The sequence below is a fragment of the Passer domesticus genome, chromosome 6 (assembly GCF_036417665.1).
Source record: "Passer domesticus isolate bPasDom1 chromosome 6, bPasDom1.hap1, whole genome shotgun sequence".
NCBI lineage: Eukaryota > Metazoa > Chordata > Aves > Passeriformes > Passeridae > Passer > Passer domesticus.
The window spans coordinates 9,860,754-9,881,256 of NC_087479.1; the positions used below are offsets into that span (position 1 = coordinate 9,860,754).

The 20,503-nt window shown below is 36.9% G+C and overlaps 1 protein-coding gene across 3 annotated transcripts in view; it reads right to left on the reverse strand.

Annotated features, from left to right (window-relative positions):
- Positions 1–600: 600 nt before the first annotated feature.
- TDRD9 (tudor domain containing 9) overlaps positions 601–20,503 on the reverse strand; it is a 68,975-nt gene continuing 49,072 nt past the window's right edge. For all 3 annotated transcript variants that reach the window (XM_064423202.1, XM_064423204.1, XM_064423201.1), the window contains exons 21-36: positions 19,022–19,138; positions 18,092–18,199; positions 16,062–16,162; positions 15,248–15,421; positions 13,861–13,972; positions 12,310–12,522; positions 11,282–11,371; positions 9,475–9,735; positions 8,887–9,036; positions 7,806–7,876; positions 7,347–7,456; positions 7,085–7,178; positions 6,294–6,432; positions 5,126–5,235; positions 2,758–2,830; positions 601–1,406 (exon numbers count right to left, since the gene is read on the reverse strand). In XM_064423202.1, the coding sequence (XP_064279272.1) occupies positions 1,311–1,406; positions 2,758–2,830; positions 5,126–5,235; positions 6,294–6,432; positions 7,085–7,178; positions 7,347–7,456; positions 7,806–7,876; positions 8,887–9,036; positions 9,475–9,735; positions 11,282–11,371; positions 12,310–12,522; positions 13,861–13,972; positions 15,248–15,421; positions 16,062–16,162; positions 18,092–18,199; positions 19,022–19,138 (2,019 nt within the window). In that variant the 3' untranslated portion in view covers positions 601–1,310. The remainder of the gene's footprint in view (positions 1,407–2,757; positions 2,831–5,125; positions 5,236–6,293; positions 6,433–7,084; positions 7,179–7,346; positions 7,457–7,805; positions 7,877–8,886; positions 9,037–9,474; positions 9,736–11,281; positions 11,372–12,309; positions 12,523–13,860; positions 13,973–15,247; positions 15,422–16,061; positions 16,163–18,091; positions 18,200–19,021; positions 19,139–20,503) is intronic.

A 20,503-nucleotide genomic window follows, 5' to 3' on the forward strand; every position in this document is an offset into this window, starting at 1 on the left:
AAAAAAATAATTTGCCTGTTGCTTATGTGGAATGAATTCCTTTATTTTTCTCATGCCTTTGTGTGCTGCCAAGTTTCCTTTTCCTACGGAAACTCCCATCGTTAATAGATAAAAGCAAGATTTGAAATCCTGCCTGTTCCACTTGCCCCTGAAGGTGTTTAACAGGAACACTTAATTGATGTACAACACTTGGCTGAGAAGCACTCTTGTCTAACCCACTTGAGATGCAATTTTTCTGTGAGACCTCTTTCACTAAAATTCTAATTCCCAAGGATCACTAAAATGGGTCTAAGAAAGTAATACTCTAATAAACCACTGAAATTGCCTGCTAGACAGTCACCCCTCTGTTTAATTATAGCTTAAAATAACCTCTTATCCTGAGCATCCCCTTATTTTCCAAAAATCTGCCACATTTTATGGTGACTAGTGATTCTCTAGCCTTCAGAGGATAACTGGCTGTTACATAACCTTCAAATCACTGAGTGAACAGTGAAAATGAATACTCTTCCATATACTGTTTCTGTACTGATGTATTTCATTACTGCAATCACATACCTTTAATAATTAAATTTAGTTTTTATTAAGCATGACCACACAAAGGAAGAGACAAAAACATTTTATTTAATTTCTGCATTTTATTCTGAAACCACTGACCTCATTTTTAGGGCTAAAGATCTCCCAGGTAAAAGTAAGTTGAAAGGATGAAACAAAGTGCCATAAATCAGTAATTCAAAAGCATTCTTCTGCCATACAGGAAAATAAATCATGTTATGTTTTGCTATACAAAAAAATTAACAAAAAAATGGTATCCAGTAAATGAAGATATAGTTTGGATCAGAGCATAATTTAGATCATCAGTTTCTTCTGAATTCTATTTCTTGGTTAAGGAAAACCCCAATTTCCTCTGTTGCATATTTTTTTTTAAGAACTAATAAAAAAGAAAACAGGAAAATGCAACTTGCAATTACGGACAAAAAAAAAGTAACACCCCTTAATTTATGAGTTTTTAGACAGAAAATGAACAACTAAGCCTAGATTTGCTTAATCTTTTGAGTACCTTTTGATAAACCTGTTTGGAAGTACTATTAAAAAGAAAATTGCATCCTGATTTACATCAGTTTCTTTTATGACTGAACTTGTCTTCTCTAGGCTAGCAAACCTCAGCTTTTTCAGAAACACAGGAACATTTTCCAAACTCTATTTAAGTACACTTGTGCTCACATTAAGGAACAGTCTTGCAAAACATGCATACAAGACAACTAATTTTGAGACTAATAATACCTCATCCTCTGAAAGACTTCTAGAAATACTTAATCATTCAACAAAACAAGCTTGTGGAGCTGGTAAACAAGATTTCCTCTTTCATGCTGCATTTCAGACTCGTCAATAATACACTGAGAATCCACCTAGCCAAAAGAAGCAAGATGAAAGTCAGAAAGCATTCTTCATGTTTTTCTACTGTTTTTTTATGCTTTTCTATTTAATTTGAGAAATTAAATAAGAAAAAAAATTAACAAGAAAAAGTCTTCAAGAGTTCCGAGTTTTAAATCACACAGGAATTTCAGTTCCATGCACACACTGCAACAGAAGAGCCAAGGCTACAAAATGCTTCATCTCATGGTTTGCCATGATTTTAGAACACTATTCCACAATCAATTCCAATGCATTACAGGCAGTATTTTATGATCTAAGATGTCCTGGGATTCTTCAGATGCAGTGGAGAAAATCCTGATGCAAGGCCTACACATTAGCTTATTTTAAAAGATAAATACCAGCAGAAATGAGTATATTATCTTCATAAATCCAAGGATAACTGAATTTGAAATATGAAAATTAGAAACACTTTGGCCTAAGGCAGTATATCACAACACACTCTAAAAACATGCCTTTTAGAAATAAGTGCCCTTGGTTTGTTCTCTGTTGTCCCTCTTTTCAAGGGTGACCTAAACCCCTCCTTAATGGGCTGCAGGGTGGGAGAGGCACAGGCAGGGTGTGTGTAGCACTTTTACTCCTGCACTTACTAATTCCTCACCCCCTTTTTAATTAAGAAACTCTACTTGTTCTCCAGGAAATCCAGTGGCCTGCAGAGGCCCTTACAGAAAGAAAGGTGAGATTTCTAACAGAGTAGGAAGCTAGGAGAGTTTTCTCATGAAACCCTCCTGGGTCTTGAGAAAACTGCCCTCCTGCCTGACCACACCACATTTGTTCTAAAACAAGCCACCTGTCTGCCTAGAAAGGAAAAGCCACCTCAAACCACAGCAACCCAAAACAAAACTAAAATGCACTGCATTCAGGAAAATGTAGCTACAGCTGCTTAATAGGAAAACCAGAAAATTTTAGCTTCCCACAAATGTGAAGTTAAACAATCTTCTCACCTTAAAACCATGGAGAGTTCTGTTTAAAAATACTAAATATTTACATACACAAAAATAAAAAAAACCAAACCACCCAACAACTAAACAGACTCTACAAAAACAAGGTATAAACAGCCATAAGTGATTACATAAATAAAGGTTCTTATGCTTTAAATTTAACCCTACAGTGCTTTCGGTATTTTCAAATTTAATAACCCTTTCAACACTCTTAATTAACTGTACTGGAGTACTCAAAAACTAACCAACCAACAAAAAAACCACAAAAACAAAACAAAACACCAAAAACAAAACCAAAAACAAACAAATGAATAAATCAAACCAAACAAAAAAAAAAACCCCAAAAAAACCCCACCCCACAAAACTTTAAAATTTATACCCCTACCTGATTCCATGCATATGGCTTCTCATACCAGATAGGATCAATTATGTCTCGAGGCTTTGATTTGCAGATTAAACTGAAATTACATAAATACAGCCTTGAGAAATACAATTGTATTTGGTTCATTACAAAGACAAAAGGATTTTTTATATGAGATACAACCAGGTATTTACAAGGTGTCTGTGCTAAATGGAATCTTAAATTTCCCTCTTAATCTAGTCTGATTTTTCACTTCTCTGTACTTTGCCTATCCAGTGCAATAAGTCAAAATAGAAATTTTCACAGGGACGTATCAGGTATCAGAATGTATGCTCTTCTAAAGAACGTAATGAGATTCTTTTTTCACAAAGCACTAGAATTTGCAACTGTAATTTATTCCTTACATTTTATGTATGCTTACTCACTAGAATGTATAATACAGCTATTTTTAGGGTATTTTGTTTTGCATGACAACTCAATTACTATAGATTGTCTGTCTGCTCCAGTTATTTCCTCAAGCTGTGCAAAGTACAACAGCAGTAGACATTAATTAATTCTGTCTAGATGTGTTTTTCAAAAACTGATTTTAGTCATAAGTAGTGGTGACATGTTGTAAATACAATTAGCTTTTGAAAAATGGAAAACAGTAATGAAATATTGCTCAGGCTAAATTTTTACCTATGTAATTGAATTAATAAATGTTTTTTTCCAAAACACAGAAAGTACAATTGGAAAAAAAATACTGAAAACCAAGAAAGATTTTACACAAGGGAAAAGAAGAAATCATTACAATAATCAGACCGTTTACTACTGCAAATAAAAACACACAAAAATAATATAAAAATTTAAATAAAATTATCTGTAGAATGTTTGGAAGACAACCAATAAATGTACAAAAATCCTAGGAGAGAAAAGGCTACCACAGAAAGGTAGAAAATCCTGCAGACAAAAAGCCCGGGGCTGATGAGAGTGACCGAGTCAGGCAGTCAGCACTGACTGAGCTGGGAACGTGTCAGTGCCCAGGACCTGTGCCAAGCTCTGACCCTTCCCCTCCCAGCTGGCTGGAGATGTCTGAACAATCAGCCCAAAATAGGTGCCCAAACTGTAGCGGGTATTCACATGTCTGAACAAATAGCAGTGACATTTTAGTGCCTTCAATTTAATGTGTAGTGTTGATGTCCCAGCGTGAGCTGTTACTGTCACAGTCACCTCCAGACAGGGGTCGTGGCTTTGCCTCTGTCTGCCTATCCTTGACTTCTCCATTGATTGTGCTCTTTTAATTTTATTTCTAGTGCCTCAAAAGGTAAGGCTGACTTGTTAATTTACTATGGAATGCACCCAAATTTTATTTGGAGTTTTGGAAATAGGAAGTATGGGTGTTTGCTTTCAACTTAAGGCAATTTAATATGTTTTTTTCACAGATAAGAGAGCAGGTACTTTCAAAACCAAGGAACACCTGAAAAATCAGCATGAACAGCTGCTCTGATAATAATTCTGATAACCCTGGGTAAGAGCAGGGTTCTGATATTTATCAGCACAATGAACTGCCTAACTCATCATGCAGTTACTTCAGCAAAGCTCTACTGGCAAAAAAAGGTATTATTTCTTAGAGATTAAGCTGGTAAAAGTTTTGTTGCGGCCTCTGGACCAGAGTTCTTTTGAAGATAGTTTAGTAGAGAGCCAGGTCAGGATGAGAAAATTCTCCTGATGATACAGACAGCACTAAAATTCATGCTGAGTGTACAAACAAAGGAAGATTTTTCACGTTATGCTCAGCAGGGCCAGACAGAATGAGCTGTTCTGGGATATATCGCTGCACTCCTTCTCCCAAACTACAAGCTGAAAAATCCTTCAGGCTGGCTGCACTGAATCACAATGGTCTTTCACAACCTGCTTCACTTCCAAAAAGAAGGGAGGCTGGCAGGGCAAAAAGGCATGTGGCCCTACTTCAGTTCCTAAATTTGCCTGGGACTTCCAATTCACTTGGCCAACACCTATTCTGCACAGGTCTGCTGAGGGAGGAAAAGCAGCATACATGATTCAAATTCAATGCAGAGGAAGAAAGATTTAGAATTCTTTCTGCACTGTTATGCCATAGGACTCCATTAGCTTTGTTCTGGGATACATAAGAGCTGATATCCTGTAGAACAGGTTTTACAGTCTAGGTTTTACTGCTCTTAAGTGATTTAGCTTCCCTGAAGAACCAGTGCTTCCACAAGAAGTCTAAGGTTGTTTAGTACACTGCTTTATAAATAAACAAAATAAATGAAATGCATCATTAAATGAGAGCATATATTATTCTTCCAAAGCCTAACTTGAGCTATGCTTCAAGCAATCACTCAATTTTGCTGAGACTGTGAAACAGAAGATCTTATTTCTACAAAATGATTACCATAGAAGCTTCTGACGAATATCCTCCTGCAGCTGTGCCACTTGCTCTTGTCCAGAATGCAATGCTTGCTCACAGAGCAGCTTATTCATGGCTGTCCTCAGACTGTTTATCTGTAAAACACCAGTTACAAAATATAAACCAGCACAAGGTCTGTATCATATTACACTGACATGAAGGTGGCCATGGCATCCACATCACTGAACTTCAACTGGAATAGTATTTCCATAAGTAAAAACAGCTGAAGTTTCAGAAATGCTACTTCCTGCAGCTGGACCTCTGGTGGTCAGTGATGTCAATATTTCAGCCACCTGGTATCACAATATTTAAGGTTATTCAGGTATGCCATAAAACATACCACTTGCCTGGACTTTTTCCAAAGCAGAATTCCTTCTGTGAAAGTTTTAAGCATTTTCTCTCTGTCTCTCTGTGTAATTTTTCACATATACAGCAGCTTGGTGGTACCATTCTGGCTAAGGCATCATGAATACAGCCAGCACACCCAAATCAGTGCTTTCAGAAAATAACAGCTCACAGATGTGTGCACCAGCATATCCACTGTGTCCTTGGAAAACCTTCAGGAACCACCCCAAGCATCTGCTTTGCACACAGACCTAACCAGGGCACGTCCTTCACTGTCCCAGGCACATGTCAAACACAGCCACTGTCCTGACAGACCTCACTCTCTGAGCTGCAGAAGGCAGTAATGAGGAATGCAGGGGCTTTATTGTTTGTTTGGCTGATCTGCTCTGAGATGCATCTCAACACAAATGAATTACCAGAGCTGTAAAATCAAACTGAAGCCCGCAAAGCAGCAGTGCTCTGCCTGTCAGTAAAAGTCAAGAACAAAACTAGTAAGCATTGACTTCCAGTGCAAAATTGATGATTATATTTTGAAAAGTATGTAACATTCTATAGTATCTTATTTGTTCCAAGTGTAGGGAGGGGACAACTGCTGCTCCTGATAAAAATCCAAGATCATAAAAAGGGAGCACACTGAAAAACCCAAACAAACAAAACCAAAGAAAAGCCCAACAAACAAACACAACTACAAAAAACCCAAACCCAACAGTCCAAATCAGCTTTTCTATTAACACTAAGAGTAACAAGCTCAGAAGCACTGACTTCTACTGAATTCCTACTGTAGTGAAAATTCTTACTCAAGTTTTACCTCTGTTATGTCTTCCAGTCCAAAATGCACACCAAATGTCACCTCCATATCATTTGCTGGAAACAGTGGAGTCCCAGATGTCTGACTCCAACCCAAACCACACAGAACACCAGTAAAATACTTCCCACTTTTATCAACTCTACATGAGAAAGAAAGAAAACAGTCTCATCAAGAGATGAAGAAACAAAACTCTTAGGAAGACAGACTTAAACGAATTTGTCCAAGCCACACAAAGCAAGATATGTGTTTGAAAGAAGCTGAAACAATTGAGAGGCATCCACACTCGGTCATACTGGTTTTTAAAATATACAGTGATGATATAAAACTGAATCTCTGGTTATAAAAACATATACTCACAAAACTTACCAAAAAATCATACATAAGCAAAATAAAGGAAAGCAAGCTTCACTATTTTGAAATGAAAGTCTGCAAATACCAGAAATTCAAGAAAACACAACAGTGATGCCACTGCCAGAGCTCAGCTTTTCCAAGAAATTATGCAAGTTCCTCTCCTCATGTAGATTTAACACTCCCAGTTTACCATTCCATCTTCCCAGGCTCCCAGCACAACTGTCAGGAGCTGTAACACCTTATCTTCAGAGGAGACTGCAGCACCAATTCCTAAGTACATGAACAAGTTATTTTACCTACATACTATACTAAAACTCATTAAAAAATACCAGGAAGAGAATACATAAAATGCTAACAGCAAATAAATAATATCTGTCAAAAATCTGTGAGGATCCTAAAGAAAATAATAAAAGAACCACCACTTTGAAATGCACAAATACCTGAGTTCTATTGCAGGAGCAAACAGCATACTGAGGAGTGCAAGCAGGCCATGAATAGGAGGCATCAAAGATGTTTCACCTAAAATCACACACCCTGGCATGAAAAGAAAAAAAAAATTCACATAACTCTAAGGAGCATTTAATGAAAATGACACCTCAAAATGATGTAACACAGAACTCCAGTGACACATTTACTCCTAGAACTACTCATATAAAACCAACCATCTAGAGAAACCATCAAAATGTTTTTATTAGGCATTACCAGATGCATTTACTGATACATCAGTGGCGACCAAGAGCTGCTGAAAGGGATCTTCTGCACCATCATGGACAACAATGGAGTTTATGCTGTCCTTATGTATGAAAACATCTCTGGGGAAGAAATATTTCAACAATAAAAAACTCCGAAACTCATAAAAACAAGTCAATAAAAACATATTTTAAATTCACAACAACAGAACAGCTGCTTACTGTTAGCAGATTAAAATGACAGTTAATAAATAATCTCTCTGTAAGACAATAAGCACTTCAAGACTACTCTAAGATTTTAAAAAGCAATAGCATGTGTATTAATGCAATTCAAGCTTCACTCCTTCAGTCTTTTCAATGAATAAAAATTCTTTAAAAATCTGTAAGAGTAACTAGGTGTTCTTTGCCTAGTTTTTATTGAAAATAAAAGATAAGAACATGATTATACTTCCCAATAAAAGTCTTCTCATACCTGAATTGGGATATTTTGGTCAGACTGTAGCATTTCAACTGGTAAGGACTGAACGGACCAAAAACTGGTACCTTCAAAAAAAGGGAGAGAGACACATTAGAGTTGGCCAGCACCTGGATCTCTTCAAATCTAAATGCTTTATAAATTAAAGCCAAACCCATTTCAGCACATACTGAGCTGCTAAATTGGTAATATGGCACTTCCACTTCACTCATCTAAACCAAACTTCACTTGTTGAGGCACCTAACTAAAATTATCTATTTTCACAGGTGCTGCAGATTCATGATTTTCCTCTTGCTTAAAAACAAAAGTTCAGACTTCACAGATCACTGAAGAAAATCAGGTAATTTTATTTACATTATGAGGTCTTTAACCTTGAAAATATCTCACTTTATGAAGTGGGCAGTTAAAGAGGATTACTCCTGTGGATAAATGGAGAATGAATAGGTGCTTGAAAGCCTGAAATTTTGTCACAACTGAAATGGAAAAAAAATCAGAATGTATATGAGGTCTAACTAGTAATCACAATGCAGAATAGGACATACATCTTCCTGTTTTATATTCCAATTTAGTAATGACTAGATAGCTCAAAACACATTTCTGAGTTTGGCACTGGCAGAGGCAAAGCATCATTACCATCAGTTACTGGAGTGTTCACTGATGCACCCATCACCAGCTGATGAAGAATCAAACACTGTGTACAGTAAAAACCATGTTTAGATTTTCTGAAAAACTGATAGGGTTGTAAACTTGCTCTTTTGCTATATAATGAAGACTACGTAGGGAAACATTGCCTTCAGCTGTTCAGTTTTATCTCTGTTCTGCCTGAGTTCCAGGTGCTGCCTTATTAGAAGAGCAGGATCACTTAGCTCTCAGGCTGTACTTCAGAACTCTGTTCAAAGCTGCAGCAGCCCAGTCTGAAACAGTGGTGACACTATGGCTTTCTACCAACAGAAAGAAGAGTGAATGAAATGCATCAAATAGAGCTTTGTTATTTATGGTACTTTCATCCTCATCTCCATTGTAACAATGGGAGAAGCAAGCTCATGTGATGACAGGCCAAAACCACCACTCAAGTTACCTTATGGGTTGGCGCATCAGATTTTTTTTCAGAAAAGCAGTTCAACAATCTTTCAATGAGACATTTCTCTTCCTGTCTTGCAGATACGGGCACTTGCTCTTCTTTCTTTGCTCCATCCAAAAATAATTCCTTGAGCAAATCATGGCTTTGCTACAAAATAATGGACATGTTAAAAGCCTTGAAAAATTATTTCTTCAAAATTTTATCAAGAAAGGCCTACACAAAGAAATACTCACATACAAACACAAAAAACAATGTTCTGATGACCTTTCAGATGATATAACATACCAAAAAGGAAGAGAGTTAAAACTATGAATCAGTTACAGTTTTTCAGAGTTTGAAGTAAGACTGGAGCAGTTCAATTGAGGAAATAATTTCCGAGAAAACATCTTTTGCAGAAGGGGTCTCAAAGCAGCAAAGCTTTTGGCCAACAGCTCAATCTGCATTACGCACGCATCTAAAAATACACTGCCCTATTCAAGTATTAACCTTGCCACCAGTCAAGCTGCAGCTCAGCTTCTCAGGACAGCCAGGAGTGACATAAACCAGAGCAAGACCAGCAGCAGCAGCAGCTCAGTCAGGCCCTACCTGTGACTCGTGTGACTCCTCTGCCAGCTCAGCGTGGCACTCCTCGATGAGCACGTCCCGAATGTTCACCAGGCCCCGGCGGCCCGAGTGCCGGAACACGTCCACGTGCAGCACGCCGTGCACCAGGGAATAAACCTCCACCAGCAGAGTGCAGCCGCTCACCAGAGAGGCAAATCTCTGGCTGGCACTGCAGCTCCACGGCTCCCCGCACACCAGGGATCTGGCAGAGGGACACATCTTGCAGATCTTGAACTCTAAAGCCTAGAGCAGAAGCATTGGAACAGTGCTTGCCTGACTAGAGAACCAGCAAGGAAATATTTCACACTCTCAACTGTGGCAGTTTCTGGGGTCCCCAGGACAAAAGAGTAATGATTGAATCCACCTCCATGTTCTTAGAAGGCTAATTTATTCTATTATGATATTAAAGAATGCTATACTAAACTATACTAAAGAATAGAGAAAGGATAGAGACAGAAGGCTTAACAAGAATGATAATAAAAACTTGTGACTCCTCTTCAGAGTCTGACACAGCTGGACAGTGGTTGGTCATTAAGTAAAAACAATTCATATATTGGATAAACAACCTCCAGTCACATTCCAAAGCAGCAAAACACACTCTGAGGCTTCTCAGCTTCCCAGGAGAAGAATCCTGGGCAAAGAGGATTTCTCAGAAAATAGCACGGTGACACTCAAAAACTTATGTTAACTCCTACAGCTCCTGTAAAGCTACTGGCATAATTCCTGCTCCACCACACGACAGCTCACATCTCTTCAATATAGTACATAGTTGCTAAGGAATCAGAGCAAACAGTGCATAAAGGATAATTTGGTAGCAGTTCACTATTCACAATAAAATCTTAGGAGCACAGAGATGTCTTCTCTGGAAAAAACTTTAGTCTACAACTGTTTTCAACTAAGCTAACAGAAAATTTGGTAAGACCACTACAGCTCTTCTGTCCCTGGCTGGAAAGAATAATTAAGTTCCCATGTCCACACAATCACTATCTGTAATTATGTCTTTGAAAGAATTTACAGCAGAAACCCTGGGGTTTTTTTCTTGCCAGTCATTAAAACTGGTCATTAAAAGATCAGGCCTGAAACAGAAATACGTTTCCATTTAGTATGTGTACAGAAAATATAAAAAAGGATGCTTCTTGCCAAAATTATTTTTTACACCAATTACTAGAGAAAACCAAACAAAATTAGCCCTGTCAAGATCTAATCTTATTTCTGCTGGTCCATGTCTCATTTTCATCATTAAATACTTCTGAAAATACAATTAGTATGACACAATTGCTTCCATTAGCTTAAAAATACCTGAGTGAGCACTGAAAAACTGAATTACAATTAATGTATAGGTACTTTATTTGTAAATATAGCTCAAGAGAATTATTTATCTGAAAAACTAGCTATAAAATCCCTCTAGTTTGTGTCAAAAGATCACTAGATCTATAATGCTCATATGTTAATCATCAAGAGAATTCTGTCTGAAAAGATCCCAGGAAAGCCAGCAGTTCAGAGAACAGCAAAGCAGCATGAAAAAACCCCACAGCTTTGCAAAATTAGAATTTCTCTGCAATTCTCTACAAAATACAACATAGTTCAATTACACACAAGAATTTCTGCTCTGTAAATACACACACCTCTGGAATTTTATTAGTGAAGGTGATTGGAAAGTACTTCCATCATCAAAATATGTATTATTTAAGTATTATTCTGAAAAGCATCCTGACTTGAAGTTCACTCCTGTTTGCCAGGCCAGACACAAAAATATCCAGCAAGTCACAGCCAACAGCATCACCCCTACCTGGAAAGGAAGCCCCTGAAGACATCTTGGAATCTCTTTTAATTTATTTAAAGGCACTTCTGATCTATTGCCATAATCCACAAAAAAAACCTGGAAAAAGAATCAAGAGTATCTGCAATGACTGCACAACCTTAAAAGTGCTACCTTTAGTGGCAAGAAAAGTCACGACTTGAGTTTAAAAATTGTAGTACAACACAAATCTTATCAAGTCACATGGAAGTAAATTCAAAGTCTAGAAAGCATGCAAATGAAGTCATGTCAAAAAGAATACATCAAATTTTATCACATCTATTATCTGATCCCTTGGCATAAATATCTGCTTGTAATGCAAACAGCCCACTAAATCTAGAAAAGACAAGTTTCTCTGAAAGACCCTAAATTCTCTCCCCACACTAATATCTGTGTAACCCTTACTTCTTCAGTGAGAGATACTACCAACAACTGCTTTTAGCTAAGCAAATGTGAACATGTATTCAGTGACTATTTATAAATTCAACTGAGAAAGTGATGAGATTAGCACCACAATTTGCTCATTTTTCATCACTTTCAACCATGACAATATTCAGTATTAACTCCATAGTGGTGACTCCCAGACAGCTTAAAAAATAAAAGGGATTCAAAAGCCAATCTTAAAAAAAAATTTAAATCTGTCCTAAAAACGCCAAAACAAATTGGCCTGAAAAATCAATACCAATCTTGAATTGGGACACTACTTTTCACTACTCGTATCAGCACAAAGAGCCAAAATATCTACATTAATTTGTTGATGATATAGAGCTCAAGCAGCATAAACACCGTTCAATAAAACCCCATGTTTTCTGATTCACGGGAGGTTTTAGTTTTCATTTTACTTCAATCTGCAAGAGCTTCTCAATTTATTACTAAAAATCCCCGTGTTCTGGAAAAGAAACAAATTAATCTATTCCAGAGTGATTTGTAGAAAAAATAAATAAAAAAACCAGGCAGCAAAGCTCCAAGATTGTTAACCCAATTACATGCTACCAATTCAATATGACACAGCACGTTACCTCAGCAAGATCCCCATGAACATACAGGACGTGAGCTCTGTAGTATCCTCTCTTTCCCAGATAAGTGAATGGTGCCAGACAAAGCACATCTACACATGGAGGCACTGCTAAATCCATCAGGTTCTGGTAGTCAATCTCAGCACTCAGAGCCCGGAGTACAGCTGTGTTCTTTTCATCTGTCCTGTAACCCCAGAAGTGTCCAACTTCTACTACCTGCAAGTATAAAAATTAGATAGTAACAAATTGCACATTATTCTTCTGCATCAAATACAAACCACATCTGTGCAAAATACATGAAAACACTCCTGACACAACAGTTCACAAACACTGCAACACTGTAGTGAAGAATTTCTGTCTCATAATTCATTTTTCTTGGAAAACGTTTATTTTCTGCACTGCTGCAACACACTTTTCATCTAAACAGATTCTGAGACAAGCATTACTAAAACACAGGGACTGGTTTCATTTTGCTAAACCAAGTTAACATATAGAAAACACAAGACAGTTGACTAGACAGGTGCACAGATTTGGTGCAGCTATTTTTATTAGTGACAGAATACCAGTCAGCTACGTGTGCCAGCACATCAGCAGTGTCATTGTTATGATGAGCCATACATTAGAGAACTGGGGAGAACAGACACATATTTAAAGCTAATTAAATAAAGCAAGTCATCTTTTGAAATGTTTATATTGAATGCTTGTGATAAAAAAGTCTGAATAGACAAACTTAACTTACAATCCTTAAAGCTCATATATAACAATAGAAGTAGCAGACAGCCAAATGATTGCAATGGGTCTGATCAAATTCATTCGCATTTTTCATCCAAGAGATTTAGCTGACAGGAGGAAAATATGCTTTTCTCCACTTGCAAAACATGCCACTACTAACAAGAGCTGGTTTAATACTTTATCTGATCACTCCCCCTAGCTCAGTGGTTTGAATGTTTTTATTATTTCTATTTCAGCAGCATATATATTGCTATTAGTCTAGCAATACTAATGAAGATGATTAGCAATACTAATGAAGATGATAGCTAACACAATATTTAAAAATGTCAGCTTCAGATTTCAGAAATATTTGTATATACATAGAATTTCCCCCTAATACACTTGTATGTATGAAATATTTTTTCTGAATGAGTATATACTACCATTAATTCATCTCATTTCTCATACGTGCATTTTCTGAAGAAAACTGCCAGTTAATAACCAGGTAAATGGTCCAAATAAAGTTTTATAGGTCCATTTCTATAGTTTACACAAGTATTTAACCTCTTCCATTAATCCTCTTTACTTTTACGTCTACTTCCAGCTAACATTTACTGCCAGAAAATCCCACAATTTTGTGAAGTGCAAACATGTGAGTACTGTTTAACAAAGAACTACTAAAAATAAGACCAAGAATATTCCCCATGCTTCTTACAGACACCCCTGCACTAAAAACATTATCAGTACCCAATTTTTTAACATAAGCTTGTCAGGTACTAATCTCTGCTAAGCTATCTAGGTACTAATTATTAGATATGACCTACTTGTACATAACATTCCTACCTCTGTTACCCTGATGGACAGAAAACGACTTGGGATCATCTTTGACATTTGTAAATCACCAAATAAGATTTTCACAGGCTCCACTGTCTGCTTCTGACAATCCACATTTACTCTAAAATGGAATGAAGATGCTAAATACTTCACTCACAAGGGAAAACTCAAGAAGATGATTTTTTTGCTTTTATCTGCTTCCCAAGGTATCCCTAGGGCACATTTATGTACTTAATGACTTTTATTTAGAAATACATTAATTCAATTAGAACGCAAAATGACCACACAGAACCAAATTACTGCAGAGACATTGTTTCAACAGCAATATAACCAAACACAGAAAGATACATACCAGGGCACAACTCTGCCATCACTTTATTAGAAATTGAAAAAAATCAAGGGTAAGGAGTGAGGCTTTTCATGATGGCATTTTCTTCTAAGCTTATTTTTTTAAAACATGATATATAAAAACACAAACAAATTCAGCAAATTTTTATCAAGATTATATATATATATATATATATAAATATTCCTTTTACTTGATGAAAGATAAGAACTAAGTCTTTCAGCCTAGGAGACTTCAGTTCCTCAAGAGCCCATTTTCACAAAGATTTTAAGTGCTGTTTTGGGCAGAGTAAAGGTGCTAAAATATTTTATTAAAAGCTAAGTACAATCAACTGGAAGTAAAATACTCACCTGTACTTTAACCTTCTCAGTTCATTCCTGCCTTCCTAATCTAGATTTCTTATTTTAAAATACTGAAATGGCTACAGACTTATCAGAAGCTAGGCAGAATGCCATTTTATCAGGTTATTTGTATGACCTGAAGCTCAGAAGCACAGCACAGAATAACACTGAAACAAACACACCAGATTTTTTGAGTAAAAGCAGGTGTGGACCAAAGAGACTCAATACATGGCATATCTCAGCATTATTTCCCATTATGTTGTAACACCTTATGCCCTTATGTTCCCCCACTGTTTCTTTTGTTAAGCTCTGTTTCTCTCCCTTTCTTTTTTGTCCCCAAATGCTACTCCTTATTTACTTTGGTTATTGCTATCCCCACATTGTCTCTGTCAGGAACAGAAATAACTGTGTACATCCATATTTTCACATGCCAAAGGAAAGTGAGCTAGAACCTTGGGGGGTGGGGAGGAAAAGATGACTGCATACCTGGAATTCCCTTGAACAGCAAAATACCTTCAACTCTAAAGAAATATTTAAAACAATCAACTTATTTCTAGCCCTGCAAAAACACTCTGCTTAGACACAGTTTACATCTGTTTTTTGAACCTAACTTTTTTTCCTTGTTGATACTTCCAAGGAAATTCCCACTGAATTCAGCAAACCTTATTTTACTGCAAAGAAACATATTTTATATATGCAATACAATTACCTTAGAAATTCCAAACCTGCAGCTCCTGCACCTTGCACTTGTCTTCTGATATCCTCTGGATGATGAACACACAGCTCAAAAGGAATCTTCAGCTGTGACATCTTGACTGCCAGGTACACTTCGGGAAGAACCTTAAAAACCTCCTTTGGATTACGGGAGAACTCCACAAAAGCCCTGTTTACAAAAAAAAAAAAATTAAAAAGAAAATATTGTTTTTCTCCCTGTCTATCTTAGCAGGCCAGCAAACAATAAAAGGTAGGTTCCTCACAGGCTCTGCCTACTGCTTTTATGTAACTTTAATTTTCATGATGGTGATAAGAAAACTTTGTAACATTGTCACCAGCACATGACAAATTTAATGCAAATAGGATGTGAAAATACATGTGAATAAGGAAGGCATTAAAGGTTGGAAAAGGAGTAAGAAGGGTTACATGAATTCAACTTTAGGCTGTCACAGGCTGAAATTAGTCACATTATCAGCTCAAAAAAGCCATCAGACTGTACAAATGAGCTAAATTCAGCATAACAGACAGAAATAAATACAGACAGATGAGCTGCAATTAAGGCCCACTGTTAGGGAACAGAAGAGACAAACCAGAAGGCTCTATCTCGGCTAACTTACCTAATGTTATTCCAACCAATGTAAATCAGACTTCAAAACCACCTTTTTAACTCTAAGCAATAAATTAAAAGTAAGTTACTGATTCCAAAGATATAAGAAATTAACTAATTTTTCAGTACATCACTGCAAAAGAAATTGATTTCTGGATTTGTAACTGAGAACATGAGGCAGGATAGTTTATTTTACACTCACCTTGATCCATTGTATGAAATAGATTTTACCTGCCCACACTGTCTAAGCATTGACTGCAACTGTTTATGGTATATATATCCATAGGGAGGAATGTTCTTCAGCTGTAAAGAAAAAGATTTTAAATTTGGATACCTTCAATTGCTTTAATGCATTTTCAAGTTCACCTAAAGAGTTAGCTTTCTCCTCCACCTAAGCTGCAAAAAATATCTGCAATCTAAACTCCAACAAATTCCAAAAGTTCCAGACACTACAGTACATTCAAGAATCTCAAAAGACAATAAAAAGCAATATTTTGCTGCTAATAATGCCCTACTACTTCAAACCAATAGATAAACCATAAATGAAGCAAAATAATTTATAAGTATATATATTAAACTGGTATTTGTTACAAAAAGCTGTCTCTTGATTTTGCTTTTAATAGAAAACACTGGACTGCTATGATTCTTTTTCCACAGTGGGGAACTACATCCTGTAGAGTATGCACAGTCTGGGAAGCTGAAGGACCTACAGCTCCTGCATATCCTGGCAGACTGATCACATACTGAATTACTGAGCTGTGGTGGGACAGCCTGCACAAGTGGGAAAGCTCCCTCACATGGATATAACCCCTCTTAGGGATGGCAAAGAGCAATCTCCTCATCTTCCTTTTGCAGAGGTGTAACTCCAGTGTAAGGTTTCACAACTATTAAGATACAACTACAGTCACTGTCCATTTTGCCAACTTTTTCTTAATAGTATCTCCTGAGATCTTGATTTAATAAAGAATCATGAACTCCTAATCAGCAAGTTCAAACACTGAGACTTGGAACTATTTTTCAGAGCTTATGTCTATTCTTTTCTCTGGCTCTTACAACTTTAGACAGGAAAACCAGATTATTTTTTCACAATGTTCCCATGCCTTGAAGCTGCAGCACTAAGATCAGCTGCTGGTCAATACCATGGTCTAGGTCAGACTGCAGAAACTGCCTCAAGGGAAGATAATTTAGAGAGACCAGGGAGTAGGAGGTTTAAGTGTCTTTTATATCTTCAGCACATCATTAGGAGCAGCATATGGCTGGCTGTAAGAATGTCTCCAAGTGAGAGCTTGAGGCACTTGCAGCATTTGTGCCCAAGATAATCATTTACACTGATGAAGACACAGCAGCTACTTCTTCCAAGGTAACAAGCAGTTCACGTAAGAGCAGATCAAGAGTTAAATACATTAGTAGTAAGCAGCTCTTTAAATCTACGAATTTAATATTAATCAAGGCTCTGGCAAGACTAGTCTTTACTCCACAAGACTGAGTCTAGTGTGATATTTTGCTTCAATATCCTTAAATAGTATGGAGCACAAAAAATCCCTTATCAACAAGGGATCCCTTATCATCAAGATTTTCTGACTCTCTCTCCTTTTTTTGGTCTACTGTCTCTTGTGACAGTAAAGTCTATTCTTTGAGGCTTGTTGGTAGATTTGGTTTCTTTAAGCACAGGTCATAGCTGTTTTACAGTGCAATACCTACTTCAGATACACCAAACATTTTCTTAGTTTAGACTGCACAATTTTGCAAAATCAACACAGCCATTTTAAACTTGCACATGCAATCAGCTGAAGAGCAATTTTAGAAGATAACAAAATCCAGTGAACACCTGAGGAGCCTTAAAGCAACATTATGCCATGCACTAACAAGCAGGAGATTACCAAAAGAGTAACACTGAAGTTGCAACACTATATTAAGCACTCAGTAAAAAGTACCCTTGATAGTTCTGTTCTATTTTTCCAAATATTTTTTTAGTTTGATGAAAGCTGTCTGCCTGTGCAAGATTAGCAATCAAATGCACAGAGGCAGTTCTCAGGAATTCTTTTAAAATTGCCCACCTACACAATGTTTATTGTATTGAAAGAAAGGAAGGTGGGACAGACCAAGCAAGGATCAGAGTAGGTAATTGTTTCTCCCCTTGCCCAAGTCAGAACAGAACTTGAAAACAGCACCCAAACACTTCATATTTCTGTTACTTGATTCTTAATAAAGCCATTCAACTTCTTAACATACCATTACAGTGGTTTTTGGATCCTTGCCAGCAAGGTCTTTCATGGCAATTTCTTCATTATATTTTCCAAAAGTACAGTAGTTTGGATAGAAAGCACCAGCTATCACCACCTGAAATGAAGAAAATACTTTGTGATACCCAGTAGATTGTCTTCAGTTTCTAGAAATGAAATACCACTGGCAACATAGAGAGACACCAACAGGTCTTCATATGAATATTTTTTTCCTGTCTCTGTTCAGGAATTACCAGAACTGGAGACTAAACACAAATTCACATAAATTGTGAAAAATATATTTTCGTGAAAAGAGTTCAATTTCTGGAACAATTCTACAACATTAATGTTTTTTATGTGGATTTGCTCTATTCTATTGGTTGAAAACTGCAATTGTTCTGATTTTAAGACACTAAATTTAAACAAATTCACACAAAATAGCTACAGGTAAATTGTTCTGTTTCCAGGCTGTATCTTAAAATGTTCAACAACTCATTTCCAAGAAGCTCACTGCTTACACAGTTAAACCAACTGCCACTGAAATGATAAATAGGTCTGTGAAAAATAAAAGCACTGCTAACCAGCCCAAATAAGACAAGTAATTTAACTGGAAATAAGACAAAGTTGAAATAGTTAGACATGAAATTCTCTGCATCCCCTCCCCACTAACTAGCCAAGCCAGTGTTCAAATAAAACACCTCAAACAAGGGATAATATAATTTTCAATTAACTAACATTAGCTGTCCTTCTACATTGCTAATACACTGCCAAAAATTGTTGGGTTTTTTTCCTATCCAAACTTGCTACATCCACAGAGAATTTTGGAAAACAAGTTTAATAGTAGTTAATCAATATTATGAATTGAAAATTATGAAAACTGAGCTGAAGATTCAACTGCAATTTTTGCAAATAGCATCTCTTTATGACAGTAAAGCATTACCTGCAAGATGAAGCGTTGTTTGCACACATATTCCTGGTCCACAGGAGATGGCTGAGCTTTAACATGCATGTTAAATGCACTGACTCTTCTTTTCAAGTTGTGAAATAACTCTGCCACCTGAAATTTGATCTCCAAGTTACATTTTAAAGGAATCAAACTCAGTCACAAACTGAAATAAAATGTTCGTTAAAGTCTGAAAAAATTGGGCAAACTCCCTTCCCTTTTCAGGTGACTGGTAAGCATTTCACCAATATACTGCTCAGCACCTTTATGTTGGAAAATAATTTCAGTACTGTGACTCAAGCAGTTTTCCCAAAATCTCCTTATAAAGAACTTCTCTGTAGTCACAAAGCATATTATGCAAATATGATACAGGACAAAATTAGGAAAAGAACTGAATTAACCTTTTACAAGATTATATTCTCTATTTAAATCATTTTAGGTTTGTAACTTAGGAGGTAAAAAACCTTGCTAGCAACTGGAATTCTGCATCCAACTGCAGCAGTGACCATGCTGTACCCTCAATTTAGCAGACAACTCTGGTTACTGTGAGAGAGACCAAACTTATGCCCTCCAGCAGAACATATTCCAGCTTTCCATCTTCAGCATTTCCAAGAAACTCCCACTGGTCCTCCAACCAGACAGAGTAAATGCTTTCACTCTCCCAAACGATTCTGGAGCAGATGTACAAAGCACTGTCCACACAACTTTTCTGTAGCTACATTTTCCTTTCCTTCCAGCTGCTGGCAGTTTTAGCACACTACCAGAACAACCACTGCCAGAAAGGAACCCTGTGACAGACTCAGTTCTGCAAACTCACTTCCACACAAGGGATTAGGAAATTAGGATCTTTAGGTGCAGCAAATCAAAGCCCCCAAATCTCACTAAGTGTTAAGTGAAGGTGACCATTCTAAACTCATGTTATGTCATGCACAACCTCTTCCAGCATTATCTGAAACTGAGCCAAGAGAGGCTGCCATGTGAGACTGATCATTCCACTGTACAGTTTTACAAAATTTGCTTTTCTCTTTTTTTTTGTTATCACATCTCCAAGTCATAAAATTATGGTCATTTCTTATCCAGATGGCTGCTCACTATCAAATTCTGTTTTTATTTCCTGTGCTTTTTGAACACAGGCCCTGCATTGCTCATACCAAAGGTATGAACTGGTGAAATAATGACCAAGGCCATTCTGCCAATCAGTTACTCAGCAATCTGACTTATTTTCTCCTCAATATATCAAATTAAGCTGGAAGCCCATTGTGATGCTGAGTTTTCATTAACTGCTACAGTTATGTTAGCAACAAAGCCCCAGGGCTTCTCAAGTCCAGACCTCACTAAATGACTGTATTTGCTTAGAGTCTTCCCAACCAAAGAACAGAAGTTATTTAACAACAGAAGTCATTTAACGACAGATAGCAGTCACATCACAACTAGTGATCTGAGGAACCTATAAAATTAGCAAACAATACTGCAGGTTTA